This window comes from Syngnathoides biaculeatus, chromosome 5, assembly GCF_019802595.1.
Source record: "Syngnathoides biaculeatus isolate LvHL_M chromosome 5, ASM1980259v1, whole genome shotgun sequence".
In the NCBI taxonomy this organism is placed as follows: Eukaryota; Metazoa; Chordata; class Actinopteri; order Syngnathiformes; family Syngnathidae; genus Syngnathoides; species Syngnathoides biaculeatus.
This window is the reverse complement of record NC_084644.1, coordinates 2,931,196-2,949,309: the sequence shown is the minus strand read 5'-3', so window position 1 is coordinate 2,949,309 and position 18,114 is coordinate 2,931,196. Positions and strand designations below refer to the sequence as shown.

At 41.3% G+C, this 18,114-nt stretch overlaps 1 protein-coding gene across 1 annotated transcript in view; it reads left to right on the top strand.

Annotated features, from left to right (window-relative positions):
* The window catches only part of cdkal1 (CDK5 regulatory subunit associated protein 1-like 1), a 195,467-nt gene that overhangs the window by 16,322 nt on the left and 161,031 nt on the right, over positions 1-18,114 (top strand). The window contains exon 4 of the mRNA XM_061819899.1: positions 14,997-15,081. Coding sequence (XP_061675883.1) covers positions 14,997-15,081 — 85 coding nt within the window. The remainder of the gene's footprint in view (positions 1-14,996; positions 15,082-18,114) is intronic.

Genomic DNA, 18,114 nt, shown 5'->3' with positions numbered 1-18,114 from the left:
ATGTGTTTCCCTTAGATTAATTTACCACACTGAATGGGTTCCCCTTCTTCTCTGTGAACAAGCTTGATCAGAAGACTGCATATTTTCCCCGACTCAGTTTTATAGTGCACATGCCAAGTAAAAATTTTCCCTTCACTTTCTCCGAACTGTTTCAAGCATCTCTCACTCTTGGTAAGTCTCTCCCAAAGATTTTCCAGCCAATTTTGCTGTAGTGGCTGCCTCAGCTAATTTGCTTCCGTATCTTTATCATTTGGCTAGGTTGCCATCCAAACTCTAACTTCATTTTAATTTCATCCCTTCTGCAGTCAAATTGCATCTCACAGTCGGCCCACCGTTGCATCCTAGTGCTGCACTGATCTGCTATTCATCTGTCAGCTATTTACTTTTTGAAATTATTTTGTTATTCACTGGACCATGTTTCATGGTCTCACATTCTTGATTAGAATCGCTCTGAATGACTTATCCAAACCCAATTCCAATGAAATTGGGATGTTGCGTTAAACAAAAACAGAATACAATGATTTGCATCTTGCATCTTGGGCCTCTCTCCTCTCACATGTACCTGGTTCAAGGACTTTTTGACCAACAGAAACAGCTTTCCTCCACCTGTACACTGAGCATCGGCTCACCACATGGCTGCGCCCCCTAGACTCCCTACTGGACTCTTTATATACCTTCGACTGCACCTTCGACCTTTGACTGCAGCTCAGTCCACAAAAATAACATTGTTAAATTGGTTGACGATACAACAGTGGTCGGGCTGATCTCAAAGGGAGACGAGGTACCCAAACAGAGAGAATCAGAATCGGACTGAGCTTTATTGGCCAACTGTGTAAAAAGACACAAGGAATTTTTCTTCGGGAGTCGGTCCTGCCCTGGTGTGACATTCAGAACAAAGAACAACAAAGCAACAAGAACAAAGAACAAGAGACAGTTCTCTTTATAGGAACTATTCCTTGTAAGAGTCGTGCAAGATGTAAAATCTTCTTTATTTAGAACAAGTAAGAGATAAGTGTGTCCACGTCCCACATTGTGTTAAGCTTGTACAGAGTGCCTTTACCCATTCACGGTTCCCGTTATAGATGAGGAATGGCGAGTATTTGGAGAGAGTCCGCACCTTCAGGTTCCAGCGAGTCCTGATTTCTGAGGACCTTTCCTGGACAGACAGCATCTCAGCGATCATCAAGAAGTTTTAAGTGTCTCCTCTTCCTGCTGGTCCCCAGGAAAAACAACCTGGACACAAAAGTTGTGGCTGGCCTTGTACCGCTCATCCGGCGAGAGCCTGCTGTGGCTCCATTTGGTACGCGAGCTGTCCTGAGGCAGACAGAGCAAAGCTTCAGAGTACAATCAAAGCAGCACAGAAGATCATCGTCTCCGCGCCAGACATTTATTCCTCTCTGTGCCTCAGCAAAGCTTGTAACATTATTATGGACACTACACACTATGGTTAGCAACAGTTTGAGCACCTGCCATCTGTAAGGCAGTACAAATGCCCAAAAGCAAGGACCGATAGACTGAGGAAGTTTTTTTTTTTTTTTTCTGAGGGTCATCACCACCCTGAACCATCATCTTTTCTCTAGCAGCGTTGTTAATGCAAGTGGATGTTGATTTCAACATTTTGAGCAACACTTTTTTGCATTCCATTATACACTTGTATGTTGATCTATTTTGTGTTGTTATTTATTTTTACCCGATTGGTGTGTTGCAGGAGAGGCTCTCCAATTTCCTTGTACAGCTTCGTATGATGACAATAAATTGCATTCATTCATATTCAATTAAATATAGGTTGAACATGATTTGCAAATCATTGTGTTCTGTTTTTATTTGTTTAACGCAGTGTCCTATCTTCATTGGAATTGGGTTTGTACACGTTTAGGGTGTTTTCTTTCAGTTTAGTTTTCAAATTTATTGCATTTTGCAGAGTGTCAGAGGAGGAATGCAAATGAGTCTGGCCATTGCAGGATGAGCTGGCTTCAAAACCACAAGATCACATGGCCGTGTTATAGGCCCCTGCCTTCGAAGTCACCAGGATGCGCCGTGTGCTCGGTGCAACAGGAAAAATAAAAGCGCTCTACATCTGGGCTATTTGCATACTATTTGCATTTGAACCCCAACTGGCTGTTTTTGGAATGCCAAGAGGCTAAATTCAGTATTTATTACTCAGGCCCATGACTAGTTTCACATTTTTGTGGCATTTGCATTGGATTTGCATGTCCCTCAGCTTGGTTGTGGGAAAATGGGGCCAGATGACCTAAATAGTTTCATTTCCACTTTGAAATGAGGAAAAAAAAAAATTAACGGTTGAAGGCCTCGTATCACTATTAATCGAATTAGGCTACTTAACATATGAAGGCGTAAATATTGGACGGGCTGTTAGCTGCAGTAACAAGTAAGAGAAAATTGCTTTTTAAATTAACTCTTACTCCAGGGAGATATGTGACAATGTGCATATGTGTGTGCATATACATGTGTGTGTATGGTTGAAGATGAATAGTTGGACTTACAATACATTGACCTTTGCCCTTTAGCATCTTAAGTCTTTAATATCACTCCATTTAGTTATTATCGTACAGTATATTACTGGAGACAATAGAGCAGTCCTTCTCAATTAGTGGTTTGGAACCATTTTGAGTGAGTCATGGACAGGGTAAATATGCAGCCTCTTTCAGTTCTCGTTTGTTTCTGGGATTTTTCCCTTCAGTCTCTGATTCTGTCGGTAAAATGCTTGCTCCTTAAGTCTAGTTAAGGTCCGGTGATTGGCTTGGCCAGTTAAGACTTTCCACTTTGATGAAGTTCTTTGTTGTGTGAGCAGTATGTTTTGGGTCATTGTGTTGTTGCAAGATGAAGTGTCTCCTGCTTAATTTGGAAGCATTTTTCTGCAAATTGCCGGAAAAAGTGGTTTTGTAGAGTTCATAATTGATTCTGCTGTTACCTTCACAAGTTACATAATCAATAAAGACTTGTGAGTCATTCCAGAAGTAGTGATGCAAGCCCAAGCCATGACATTACCTCCACCATGCTTCACAAATGAACTTTTGTTTTAGATCACAAGCAGATCCTTTCTTTCAACATCCATTTTAATCACTTTGGTAAAGGTTGATTTTGGGATGGTCATTCCATCAAACAGTCCAAAACGTTTGTGGCTCATCTCTGTACTTTTTTTTTTTTTTACAAAATCCAATCAGCCCTCCAATTCTTTTTGCTGATGAATGTTTTGCACCTTGTGGTATGGCCTGCATATTCTCTTTTTCGAATAGTGGATTCTGATACCTTCACCCCTGCCCTTAACATAATATGGGGGGTTGATGCACTCTTTAACTGCTCTAAATGCTAGAAGACGCATCTTTGCACAACTATGACTCTTCTAAGGAATAGTTTCCCATTAATTGAATGTCTAGTGTTTCTCATTCTTGTTAGTTTCTTTGTTCTTCTTCTCAGTACCCAAAATGGATGTCGTACAGGGGCAGAGACAAATGTCTTCTGTGTTGTTACATACTTGGCAATTAAATCAATGTTTCTGTCATCAACTGCTGTTGATACATGTTCAATATCTGTTGCTCAGTGTGCTCGTAGCGTTTCTTTTTCAGGAAATTCAAAATTGTTGTATTGGGTATGACTGTGCACTTGTCCTCTCTGTTTAAAAATAGTTTGCCTTTCTCCCATAGACAAGTCTTTGGTCTTCGTTTGCTGAACAGCAAATGCAATTTTCACAGCTGAAACCCAAAGCCAAAAACAAGTACTGAGCACCTAGAAATGCTCATCAGTCACGCATTCTAATACTTGTGCTCACTTGATAAGTGGTCGAGTTCAAACAAAAGGTGCTCTGTCCTGAGTTGTTGAACAGTAGCGTACAATAAAAGCTGAAGTCCCCAACTTTTCTCACTGCCATCTTTTCGTCTGAAACACCAGTTGTCTTCAGTAGACCACAAAAACCAAGGGATTGACCTAGTTGTTCCAATACTTTTGGAGGGGACTTTATATCATCCTTGGTTTTTCAATCGGTTGCTCTGAACAGCACTTTGTAAATCTAAATTTGAATATACAATATGTGACAGCACGTTTCAAAATCTTTGGTTTTAACTTTACAAAGTGTTTCAAGACCCAGGGGGTCACTGCAGTTTAGAGCCAATGGTGGAGAGCAGAGCTGTTCAGGTTGTCTTCGCTGATTGCAGACATCAACACCTCTCAACTGTCACATCAGCTCTGAATCATGTCAAAGCTTTAACCCCACCTGCTCCAGTTCATCCCGGACAGGTGAGCTTTTACATACAGGTGGCTTTTACTTTGCTCTTTCTTTGTCTCGTTCTCCAGGGGTCAAACATGGAAGAAAAGAGACACACCTGCACATTTTTTGTAATCACACCCAGGTCGTTTTGTGTTCACCGCAAACTGATGTATGACTTTTCCTTTTTTCATACAGTTTATAAACACGGAAAGGCGAGGCTGCGCACCTCTCATTGAAAGTAAACTGCCATTGCCTAGGGATAGTAATAAATATAATCACAACTGTAATGTCAGAGATGTAGTGCAACAATATTTACCCGCTGTGTTATGATTTGAAGAACTTTCTGGCGTCTGAATTATTTTAACAGTTGCTTTGAGATGCTGAAAGAAGCGCTCTACCTCAATATATATTATAATTTATTCAATGACATGCATAGTCCACAACTTTTGGACCACTTTTACCATGAAGAGCGGTATGAATTCCATTTTTATCTTCATTAGTCAGTGCTGATCTGATTTGATCTTTGATCAGTGAGGCAAAATATGATATCCCCCCCCCCCCGCCCCCTCAAATGTGCCATTATTCTTTTTCATGTGGTAAAAGTGAAATCACTAGTAACTGAGTCAGTAGCCTTCCAAGATCCTTGCCCATGCCCAGACACGCTGACTTCCTTGCCCTTGACTCTTAACTATCTCCCTCACTGTGTGGAACATCTTTTCCTGCTTGCACTGATGATCGTAATGGCTTTCCGTCTGGACTGCAGACTCGTGATTGGCCCCAATTAGTGCTTGAACCTGAGGCTTCATATCGTTTCCACGCAAGGTGAGATGTGTAATGACGAAAATCTTTTCGGGCACATTTTCTATCCCCTGCCTGTATGCTGCACGATAAATCACCATTAATGCGGATTTAAAATCACAATGAAACCATTATCACATTTTTATCACTACCACTTGTATCTTTCCAAAATGTGTCACACATGTGCTGTACAAGTATTTCTCCTCTCTGTCTTAATATCATTTAATGGTGGACAAGTATGTAACTAATATTCCATACTTTCTGGAGTTTCTTCCGCTCAACTGTTTGCTGAGGCTTTTTTGGTGGGCCCAGGTTTACCCTTTGCCAGGAAAATTAGTTGTTTGCCTTGATTCATAGTATTCATCATTCCTGTTCCTCTTTGCTTGCCTGTTTTCTTGAATTATCCCGATTTAATCACCTATTGCAATGCATCTGCATAGTCAAATAATTTGACAGCAGAATAAATACAGTCCATTGCATAATGTTGTTCGACGTAACATATTCAGATTTTGAAACAAAGGATTCAATGGATATAACCAAAATACTGCCATAATTTAAGAATAGTCACATTTTTGGACTGTATTGCCATCCACCCCACTGAACGGAGTCTTGGTCTACGGTATCTGATTCATGTACTCCAAATGCAAGTGTCACAGCTAGTTTTGTTTTTGCCGTTGGCCTGGTTCATGAACTCCAACTTATAAGCGTCTGTCTCGTGGGCATTACGTCATGTTGCGCAGAGCCGATCTGAATATTGATCTGAAATTTCAGTTTTTGTGGACTTTGTTTATAAAAAAAACACTTGTAACATGGAACAGTCGATGTGTTTCTGGCGTGTTAGAGAGAAAGTAAAAACAGACAAAGTGGTGCACCTGCGACCTTTTAAATCTGTAAATAAGCATTGTCCTAATAACATTTGAGGAGTTAAAGATGGGTTTAAAAAGTTGTCGCTGATTTTCAGAACTTTGGGGTACTTTTCCTTCTTTCCTTCTCTCCCCTGCCTGTCATTATCACTGGTTATTACTTTATTTGTACCTCAGTCGTGTTTTATTTTTATTTTCTAGCTTTATTCGGATACTCTCAACCCCCTTTCCTCTCCTGTGTGATGCTACAGCTCCTGGTCTTCAGCAATAATGGACTCATAGTTGTTAAGAACTGGATACAGTCCCAAGTGGTTGCTTGTTTTTAAGATGCTGTCAAACTGTTTTCATAGGAGATCTCTGGTCTGCCCCCTACTGTGCTCAACTAGGCGTACACTCCAGCTTCTGACTAAACAATGATGCACAGTGACATTTGCACACCCAGCTATGCGTGTCTCTCAGAAGAGACAAAGGACGAGGCATGGACTGTCTTTTCTGCAATGATCTGTAGCGATCTTCCTCACCAGTCTCAACTTTGCACCCACTTTTGACAGCAGCTCACAGTCAACTATTTTAGTCTCAACCCCGCTTGCCTCTAGCAGGTAAGCTAGAGCTGGCTTTCTCCTTTCTTTTCATTTTACAAGTCTTTGGCCCCAACAGAGGCTTCCACTAGGGACATAACGTGGGGCATGTTATCAGATTTTACGCTCCTCCCGCTGGAGCCAAAATGGCTTTAGGGTCTGTATTCACTTTTTTTTTTTGGTGCCATCCCATGACCTCATTTTTTGAGCATCTTTCTGAAGAGATTACTGTTTTATGGTAGAGAAGGGCGATTTTTGCCCATCTTTCATTTTCCAATATTTTCAAGGCACATTAAAGGACTGCTGTCTTCTCGTTGAGGAAGTAAACAAAAACAAAGTTCAGTTTTCTAATGAGGCCCTTCAGAAAAATAAAAAAGTTAAATTACAACATTTCTGTTTGGCATCTTGACACACCAGTCAAATGTAACAAAGTATGACGTAGTTAAATTTAACAACACTTAAAACCGTTTTAGGGATTGTTCATTGAAAACATTTTTGTTTGATCATGGTGTTTCACATAAGTGTACTTTTGTTTCTAATGGGAACTTCGCACTGAGAAATATAAACTATATATAGCAAGTTTTGATGAGTTACTTTTTTTTTTTAAAATACTATTTTTCCAATGTTTTTGTGTTATCCATTGCCGTTGCTCTCTCCGAATATACAGTTTAAATATGTTGGTTTTGGTTTAGGTGTGTTTGTAGGCCTTTCAAGAATTGTAGGTAGTCTAAATGAAACAAAAACATACCTAGGGTGTATTTAAATGGGATATTTCTATTTTGCGAGTTTCACTTGTTTCGGCGGTGGGCTGGAATTACACCACAGCCATGTATATAATCAGTTTATGAATGCATAATCACTTTATCATTGTATGAGCTGATTAAATGACTTGGTTTTTTTATACTTAAAAGCAAAAGCACTATTGAAGTCAGGTAATGAGAATTTTCTCAAATTCACACTTTTTAGTTGATTTTGAAAACATGGGTAGTAAATATTTACTAGACATGTAACGTAAGATGTCAGCGAAGTGTTACAGATTTAAAAATGCAGGACAATTTTGGCCGAAATGAGGTAGAGTACTAACCCTGGGTTTATCAAAATTTAAGTGCAATACATGAGGTCATGTGGATGTGAAAGGCCCGCTTGGACCACGCCACTGTGCTTAGCCACCGACAGCCAACCCTAAAACTGTGACAATATCGTGGCTCACTTACTTGCGCTTTGTTCAGAACGCAGCTCGCCAGCTAGCTGCACTTGACTTGAAATGTTCCTCGAGGTTATATGCTTCATTTTGGCACCGGGTGATGACCTGGCTGGCCACTGTGGGCTCCCCCAGCCTGCAGGCTTCTCTTTCCCGAACGATTGTGAGGCTCATGGCTGCTCAACACCCCGCGTGAAAGTTGGGGAGCTTGTCCAACCAGCCGGCATGGAACGGCGGAGCCGCCTCCCCTCTCGGGAGTAAAACTCACGTGAACTAACTTTCATTAGCAGTGAGAGGGAAATATAAGACAAAACATACAATTACAAAATGGATGGTTGATGTTTTTACAGCACATGTACCGCTCCATAAACTGCTTGCTCAAATGTTAAACATCATACGCTGGATTTACGGTACTATGCAGGATTACTTGAAGCCATGAATAAATGGTTGTGTTTTTCCTGAAGTCTCCCATTCGTGTGCATCTGTGACGCCAGTGGCTGTCTCCCGTCGTGAGTGGCACACAACAACAATGCATGACGTCGGCAAAAGTATAATTTATGGAATGATATGCCGCCCTCCTCTGACTCTGGTTGGTTCCTGGCTAACACCAAGACAGGGGTTGTACTCTTAGTGGACAGTAATTTGTTAATGGAAAAGCGGTGTAGATGGATGGATGGATGGATGGATGGATGGATGGATGGAGCAACACACTTGTGTGCAAGCAATGCTGTGCATCTGTGGATGTTGGTTCACCATACTTTATGCATCCCTGTTCATTTTTGTGCATCTCAGATGCAAGACTCACATCAAACAAGATGCCCGATACCGTGCAAGTAGTAAATAACGTGATAGTGTTGCTCTGCGGTTGCATTAAATGATTTATTTCTGATGAGGAATTGTGAAAAATGATATGACCTCAATCATTTGGATGATGATGATGTTGCCTTACAAATTTCCAAATGCTTGCATAAAATGTGTGCACGTTTGTCAGCTTGTAAACTCTCCGTTTGGGGAACCTGTCTTGCTGTAGCAAAATGTAACTAAATGGCACGTGCTTGATTTTGGACAAGTGACGACTGACAGCTGAAAGAGCATCATGGGTGCCCTGTGTGCATGTCCCACTAATGACAGTTGATTGCATTATCATCCATGCCCGAATGGTTGCTCAGCCTGCTAGACGGATAGAACAACCGCTAAACCCTCAGGCACCTGTGTGTGTGTGTCTATTTGCGACTAACTTGATTGGATGTGGAACTTGTAAGTCTTAGATGCATTCAAATTTGCCAGGTCAGTAAGGCAAATGTCTGTGTGTGTCTGTGTATGTATATGGTGGCACGATGACTCAGATGGTAAAAGCATAGGCCTCACAGTTTTGAGTTCGATCCCGTCCCCGCCTGTGTGGAGTTTGCATGTTCTCCCCGTGCCCGCGTGGGTTTTCTCCGGGCACTCCAGTTTCCTCCCACATCCCCAAAACATGCAACATTCATTGGACACTCTAAATTGTGATTGTGAGTGTGGCTGTTTGCCTCTATGTGCCCTGCGATTGACTGGCAATCAGTTCAGGGTGTGCCTCGCCTCCAGCTCATTGACAGCTGGGATAGGCCCCAGCACTCCTCGCAACTCTCGTGAGGATAAGCGGCAAAGAAAATGGATGGATGGAGAAGCTTATTAACATATAATGGGGAAAAGCCATAGACAAGCTGACAAAGTAGCATTAATATCACAGTACTTCTAAACCTTTAAACAACTTTTATTTGAACACGGGTAGGAGAATAGGAACTTATGCAGACAGAGCATGCAACAAAATTCACAGGCATTTATTCTTTATAGTCTGGAAAAACTACTGCTGTTACTGGAACGTCATCAAATCTACGCCTAGTACATTATGTCTTAGCCCCCGTGTAGTCCAAGTGCTTTCACCACATAGAGACAACAGATGCAAACAAAACCAAGATGCAGACTGTTTAATTCTTTACATTTTGTCTGTTTATGTTGCTTTTGGACATTTTTATCAATTACAGTGCTGTAGAGTTGTATGTTGCTTTTCAAAACGGAGGTCGCACAATTTTTTGGTTGAAAGTAAATGTGACAATGTGATTGCATGCTTGGGGGTTACCCTTAGTGTACTCTTCTCCCGGGAGCCATCATATTTGAGTAAATCTCACTTATCCGAGTCGTCTTGATGCAGATCCCAGGGATCGGTGCCCCACCCTGCCTTCCAGTTCACCTTTCCACTGAGGCGGCCTGGCATCCAGCAGTCTGGTTAGCCAATAGGGGCAGACAGGCCTTGTTAGCTCAGTCAAGTGCATCTATTCACCCCAAAGCCACTCTTTGCACCAGCATGCTGGCTCCTATAACCCTCGACGGCGCTGCGTCCCAAGGTCAGCATGTCCTCTGTGTGTGTGTGTGTGTGTTTAGACAGATAAGAGTGGGTGCGGGTGCTGGGAGGGCAACGTTGAGATAGGGGGTGCAACGGACGGAGGCCAGGAGACAGAAATGACAACACAAATGTGTTTGTGTGCGTGTGCGTGAGCCAATGTGTGTGGGATCGGGTGGAAAAAGTGGGTCATGATACAGTTTGAGTGTGTGAAGCTCACTAGCATTGTATTGAGCCCCAGGGTGGCCGCTGTCTTCATCTTGCGTGTCTCGTGCACGCATTTGCATGCGTGTGCGGACTCACAGAATTTCTTTGGCAGTGACAGTGACCTTTACCCTTCAATATTGTCTCCCAGAGCTAAACCCGTAAAAGAGAGAATCCCAGACACATAGTTAATCCTGTATAGTTTTGCTTTGTAAAATTTGCTCATTGTGGTTAGTTTTAGTTGTACTCAGCCATTGCTGAGGAGGGTTGTTTGATTTCCATATGTGCTGGTATTGGCATACGAAAGATGACCAACGCGTCTTTAAAGTCTTGCATCAAGTAAAACATGCAATCAGTTTCTCCACTGCACACCCCTACAACAGTAATATCGAATTTGTGCTAAATTCAAGCCAAACATATGAATATACGGGTGTGTTCACACTTGACAGGTTTGGTTGGCATAAAATGAAGTCTGATGCTCTTTCTCAGAGTGTGGTTTGTCTGATCAAGTGTGAACGCTATCATTTGAACCCCGCTGCGCACCCAAAAATTGGCCAGACAAAACTCTTGGGCGGTTTGAATCTGTTCAGCTGAAATGGAAACATTACACGGACCAAAAAACACAGATTAGAAAGCTTAGGGAAATCAGAAATATATATCAGTTGAGTTTGAGTTCAGTACAGTCATCAAAAGTGCCAACAGTGCCTGTGTGTGAGGAACAATTTAATTCAGAAACTCTTCCGGACATCCTGGTTGGTTAAAATTTGAATTTCAACAATCCCATGTAAATTTATGTGATATTTGAGTTATCCCACAATAAAGTGAGTAGCAACAATCATGAGATAATTGACACTCTCACTAAAAGGGGTATGTTAATACATATCAGTACCACATAATGGTGGCAAAGAACTTAAAGCGAAGAGGACCATAAAGCGCCAACACCAGTGTGTACACAATCAAGTATCAGTCATTTTACATAAACAACTGAAGTAGTTAAATTATTTAACATAAACAAGCCACATATGCGTGAGGCTCATCAATATTACTTGGCACACTAGCCTAAATAGCACATTAGCACGAACAGATGTGACGTCACACGTGCAGAAAAATCTGTGTTCCTTACACATACATACATCCATTCTCTGAGCCGTTTATCCTCACAAGGGTCGTGGGAGTGCAGGATCTTATCCCAGCTGTCATCGGGCAGGAGGCGCGGAAGACCCTGAACTGGTTGCCAGCCAATCGCAGGCCACATAGAAACAGACAACAGTCGCACTCAGAATCACACCTAAAGGCAATGTAGCATGGCCAATGAATACATGTTTTTGCAATGTGGGGGGAAATCGGAGTGCCCGGAGAAAAGCCACTCGGGCACAGGGAGAACATACAAACTCCACACAGGGGGGGCCGGGAATGAACCCAGGTCCTCAGAACTGAGAGGCCAACGGTTTACAGTTGTCTCACCGTGCGGCCCGTGGCAAGATAGACAATTAATAATCTCCACATCTTTTTATGCATTATTCCGGAGAAATTGTAAAACACTACAATATTATTTATGTGCTTCCAAGCCACAAATATTTTTGGCAAGGTAGTGTTCGTAAGCAGCATCGTTCTTTTATTTCATATTTCAGACAAAACCATTTTGGTGTGAAAGACATGCGTGGACTTTCTTACACTACCATATGATCTAGCACTGAATACTTTCTTAATTACTTTCAGTGACAAAATATATATATATATTCCCCCCCCGGTAAATAGGAAAAGCAGCTGTCTTCTTAATTAGAGCAAGCCACTCAGTTAAAATGACTTTTTATTGTGTTCGTATGCTGCCACATCTGCATAGTTATGGGAAATGATCATATTCCCATTCTGCTGGATGTTGTTCGTGTGCATACCTGCTCTCTGACCCAACAGCTGAGCCTCATCTCGGTATCTCTGTGGGGCGCTTCACACACCTGTGGGTAAATCAATAACAGACTTACGCCATGATGCACAAGATGATTTTTTTTTTTTTTTTTTTGTCAGTCTTAACCTATATTTGGATGATAAATTCTCCGTTTATTTTGGTCTCTGTATGAATGCTCTTGTTTATTCTTGCTTTAGACACATTTTTTTCAGACTATGCAGATGGCTGCTTCCACAAATTCACCCTCGCCTCTTAACGCTCTCTCCCAATCGCCGTAGTGAGCATGTGAAATGTGTTCTCCACCTTCTTTGAGTACATGAGTGCAGGCACATACATAAACTCAGTCTGACTCCAGGTGTTCCTCTTTCGGTGTTATCCTGGTCTGAAATTGTCAGAGAGATTTCCTATTGTATAACCACACATACGCACTCACATATACGAATCACACAATTCCAAAAACGTTGATACAAAAGACCTGGGGCCTCATGTACAGAAGGCGCGTGCACACAAAAATGTAGCACGTTCTTTTTCACGGCAAAGTTCAGATGTATCAGGAGTAAAATGACGGTAGAAATGGTGCCTCATGCCAACATCATGGCTAGAGGTGATCCGAGCATGCTTTGTGGCGCTCGCAGCATACTGGGAGGATATAAATAGCGTCTACGGTACATATTCTGTCAGTTATTTCTTCAATCATATATATGTATATGTAGTCACTCACGTCTAATAAGATCAATTAGAATCTTACCAGATACAGAAACCGTACTGAGTGCAGTATTCTCAATTCATACATTTGGCAATTTTAATTTACATTACAGCAGTGGTTCCCAAACTTTTTTTTTTTTTTTTTTTTTGCTGCGCCCTCCTTTTTTTTTTTTTACTGCCATTCATACCCACGCATCTTGGCAGGTCCTCTTTGCACAGTAATTCACAGCCACCTGACTTTTTTTTTAAAGCTCAGACACGCTCGCAAATTCCAGGATGCTTGAATTAACCCAAAGGGGTTTTCTTCATCAGATAAGTCAACAGTTTTTTGCGTACATCTGCAGTAACAACATTTCTCATAATTGCCTGATGGCCATGATATGCAAAAACTGAGCAAATCACTCCCTTGCCATTGGCTTCACCCCCACACCTATGCAAATCGTATGCAAATCTAACTTTCCAGAGATTTCCTAATCACAGCATTTCTTCGAGTTGTTGAAATATATGCATCTTTACATGCTGAGTCATTGCAAGTAACTTTGGTACACTGACAAGGAGAACCAAACAAACTTTGGAACCCATGATTGGGTTGTTTCCCCCTCCTTTCAAAGATGCAACAAAGAAGTTGTCCCTAGTCTACCGTGATGTAAGTGTTAAACTTCATTTAAGTAATTCACAGAGCGAGTAGTTTTAATTTTGATCATTTCCCCTCTGCTTATGTATTTTACAAAATGGGTCCTCCCCGAGTGCAGCACATTCAGTGGGTTTGATACTGGACATTTGACGTAATATTGACTGTGCTTGTACCTTCACACTCATCAGTCTGACAGCTCACAACCAGGGCAGAGGGTGGATATGCAGATATGGTGAGCGCATCTTCTTCTTCTTTACCTTTCGGCTTGTCCCAATTCGGGGTTGACACAGCATGTCATCTTTTTCCATCTAAGCCTATCTCGTGCATCTTCCTCTCAAACACCCGCAGTCTTGATGTCCTCCCTCGCCACATCCATCAACCTTTTCTTTGGTCCTCCTCTCTCTCGCTCTTTTGCCTGGCAGCTCCATCCTCAGCACCCTTCGAACAATATACTCACTCTCTCGCCTCTGAACATGTCCAAACCATTGAAGTCTGCTCTCTCGGGCCTCGTCTGCAAAACATCCAACTTTGGCTTTCCCTCTAATGAGCTCATTTCTAATCCTATCCAAACTGCTCACTCTGAGCGAGAACCTCAACATTTTCCTTTCTGCCACCTCCAATTCTGCTTCCTGTTGTCTCTTCAGTGCCACTCGGTCTCTCATCCGTACATCATAGCCAGCCTCACTGCTCTTTTATAAACTTTGCCCTTCTTCCTCGCGGAAACTCCTCTGTCACATAGAACACCAGACACCTGGTGAGCTCATCATGATTATTTAAAAAAAAAAAAAAAAGTTGATTAAAATGACCTTTTTATCAACCAAGTTGTTTCCTTAATGCGGGTTGTCTGTTTGTTATTAGTGTCGCTATTAAGGTTGCTTGTGTGAGGCATTGTAATGCATTCATTATGGGAGGTGTCATGGCGTCGCTCAGTGCCTAAGCCTCGACTCCAACTCCACTGTTTGTCGTGACTTCTGAGTAATGTGGGGTTTTTGTCCTGTCGGGATATCTACGCGCCCGATCCAAGACGGCACAGAACCAGGGTAGAGCGGAAGATTCTCTTTGTGGAACGTTCTACAAGTGGGATGCCTGTATAAGGACTGGCTGAGAGGCTAACGTCAATGATTTGTAGTTTGTGCTTCTTACAAGTAATGCCTCTGATTATCTGAATTCTGCTACTCATCTTTTGGATATTTCTGGATTCATTACTCCATCACTGCAAATAACGTTTCCCGACAGGGACATTCATTGAGCCTGTGGTGACTATATGTTGTTTAGTTAGTTAGCTCGTATTGTGTGACTTAAACCACCATATTCTCTCTTGTACCTCCATTTTGTAGTAGTTTGATATTGCAATCTTAAATCTTGTTTAGAATTAAATCGTTTTAATGCAATACAACTGTTTTGTTATATTTTGCTTGTTTTAATTAATGTAACTTTTCGCGTAACATTATTATGAACACTAAACCAAATAATATGCTAACAATGAAATGACTGTCTTTTCACAGATGAACCATCAGAAGCAGATTTATGGCTTCTGAACAGCTGCACTGTCAAAAGTCCTGCAGAAGACCACTTCAGAAACTCAATCAAGTATTGAATTCTCAATTACTTTTCTACTTATTTATGTATAAGAAATGTTTTAATTACTGGTGAATTTTGGTTGACAATCAACCCAGCTCGGATAAAGAGCAGATAATTAGAGAAAGGAATGTCCATTTTGATAAACAGTCAAATGAAGATCGAAAGTATTTAGCATTTTGATCATTTTAATTTTCCTCAATCAGGGGCAGACCCACACCCATCGGTTGTGCTTCTATTATGCTAGTTAGAGCAAAAACATGAGTCACTGGGTTTGTTAGAATTTTGGTGTTAAATTCAATAATTTGATAGTGAATTTAAGCATAATTAAGTGCCTTATCGAATTAATCTCATTTTATTTCAATTGCAGCTGCTTTGAAGCTTTTGCGTGAAAGGTGTAGATGTTGGAAATTTGGACCCATTTTTCAGTACCATATTTTATGGATGACAAGCCGGTAGTCCTCAGGGCCTGTGAACCCTGCAGCATATTTAGGGGTCGGGTTTTGAACCCTGGTCCTGCGAGGCAGACGCTCTAACCAGTTGTCTCAACGTGCCACCCTAAAAGAATATTAGTCACATGAAATTAAATAGTTTTTACCAGTGAGAAGTATGAAGCCCAGAAAAAAAAAACAAAAAAAAACTGAGATTGTTTGCCTTTCATCATTTGAATCTTGCAGGAGGTACAGGATCAGAGCAAAAAAAGTAAATCTTTTCATATGACTGTAAGAACTAATTTAAGATGTGACAGACCTCCTTGCACTGCCTTGTGCTCAGTCTCACACTCACCGCTATGCATGCACCTCCTGGCACGACAAACACGAGGGCCCAACAACTCACACGAACACATTTGTACAGAACCAAGCTTATTGTTCCATTTCCCCCCCCCCCCCCATTAATTTGTTTTGATTAGTTTAAGTTTAAATCTTGGAATCAACTCTAACTGGAATACTGAAATAGAACGATCACCATTCATTGCAGCATTTGCGTTTCGGAACCCATCATAGGTGAAGATCTGCAATATAAAGAGCCCATATTAAAGCATTAAACCACAGCCTTAAACCCCCCCCCCCCCCCACACACACACGTTATACACATTTAAACTGACTAAAACACATTGTAAATTTTCAAACCTACCTGCCGACCACCGTCATCATGTTGCAGTTGGCTAGAACGTGCTTGGGAGTGCGCACGGCATCTAGTCTGTCGCACCCAGGTCGTCGCTGGCTTAATTCTGTCATTGTGCTGTAATAAACAATCGCAGCGAAATGCGTAAAATCGTACCCTAAATAGACAAATGCTCTAAACTACCGATTTCATACAGGATAGCAAGAATTTACCTGAGTATTACCCTGGAAAACATCAGCAATATGGTATTATCGCAATATCATATCTAATATTTCAGTATCTGAGCCCATTGTCCAAAAAAAAAAAAACAAAAAGGAGTTGTGGACTCATACAAGCACACTGAGTGATTTGTCAGATGTTATACTCTAGATCTTTGTGTTCAACTTATGGAAATAAAACCAAACACAAAATTGATGGTTTTAGAAGGCTATAATCCTAGCTCCCTGAATCTTAATTGAAGTCGAATCTTGAGGTACTTGGAGCTTCTCATGTCTCGTGTTGTTCAAATTTCAGGGATTTTAGTAGAATCTTAGAAGGATTTCATCCCCACAATTTTGGTTCAGAGAGGCAGAGGGAAAAGACATTTGATTACTTCTGGAGAACTGAGACACAGCAGTCTTGCCTGCCAAGTGTGGATGTGACTGCTGCGGAGGGTAAGCCTGTGAGAAAATGTGAGCAGATGGGGACGTTGTTCATCCATCAATCTTTCCATGATATATTCCACTTACCTTGTACGTTTAACATAGTAGGTACTGGATTCTATCCTAAATCTACAATCACTTAATAGATCATAGCATTGTGAAAAAAAAAAAGAAAAAAAAATCATTGGTCGAAACAGTATTCTACTTCTGGATAATGAGGTGTAGGTATGCGTGTTTAAAATTGCCAAAATCCACAGTTGAAATCAGTGTTGCAAGGCTTTCAAATCAACGACGGCTTGATGGTGTTACAGAAAGTGTTGCTCACCAGCGTGTAATTAAATAGCTCTGTTTGTTCGTTTTTTTTCATCTTTTTGCATGTTGAATTTCTCCACTTGACGGTCTCTAGTAATTTTTATTATCAAGAGAATGTTTACTTAATGAATTAGAACCAAACTCAGAGTTCTGTACCCCAGTTTTTAAAATACACCAATCCCCCTGTTTTATTGAAATTCATTTCATTATCCTTTTAATATTTATGAAGCAACCATCAGAGAGCAAGAGGGGAAAAAAATTTAATTGAAAAGGGACACCCAACACAGAATGTACCCTTGGAATGAGTCCAAATTGTATATCCTTTGCTTATATTGTGTATTTAGCCAGATGTTTGCTCTGGCGTGGCAAGTAATTACTATGGGCTTGAGAAACTCTCTTGGCAGTGTTGTCTTGGCAGACGTTCGACTTTTCCTTTTTTGTCATCATTTGTGTAAACCACTTGTTTCTTTAATTATGTTGCTTGAAAAACTTTTATGTATATGAACCATTTTTAACTTTTTTTTTTTTCTGTTTAATTTCTTTTCTCTGTCGGGGACAGTTGCTTTGGCTTAACAGGCCAGGGTGGTAGTCTCCCTTTTTAAGAAGGCCTTCGACCTTGTCCCTCAGCTAGCTTTGTGGGGAGTGCTTTGGTAGTATGGGCTACCGAACCCCGTGATAATGGGCTTTTCGGTCCCTGTACGACCGGTGTCAGAGTTTGATCTGCATTCCCGGCAGTTGGACTCATTTCCGATTTGGGCTGGACTCTCTCAAGGCTGCTCTTTCTCACAGATTCTGTTCATAACTTTTATGGACAGAATTTCTAGGCACAGCATGGTCGTGGAGGGGTTTTTCAGTATTGCATCTCTGCTTTTTGCAGATGATGTTGTTCTGTTGGGGATCTTCCAGCCACGGTCTCCAACTCTCACTAGAGCGGTTCACAGTTGAGTGTGAAGCGGCTAGAATGGGA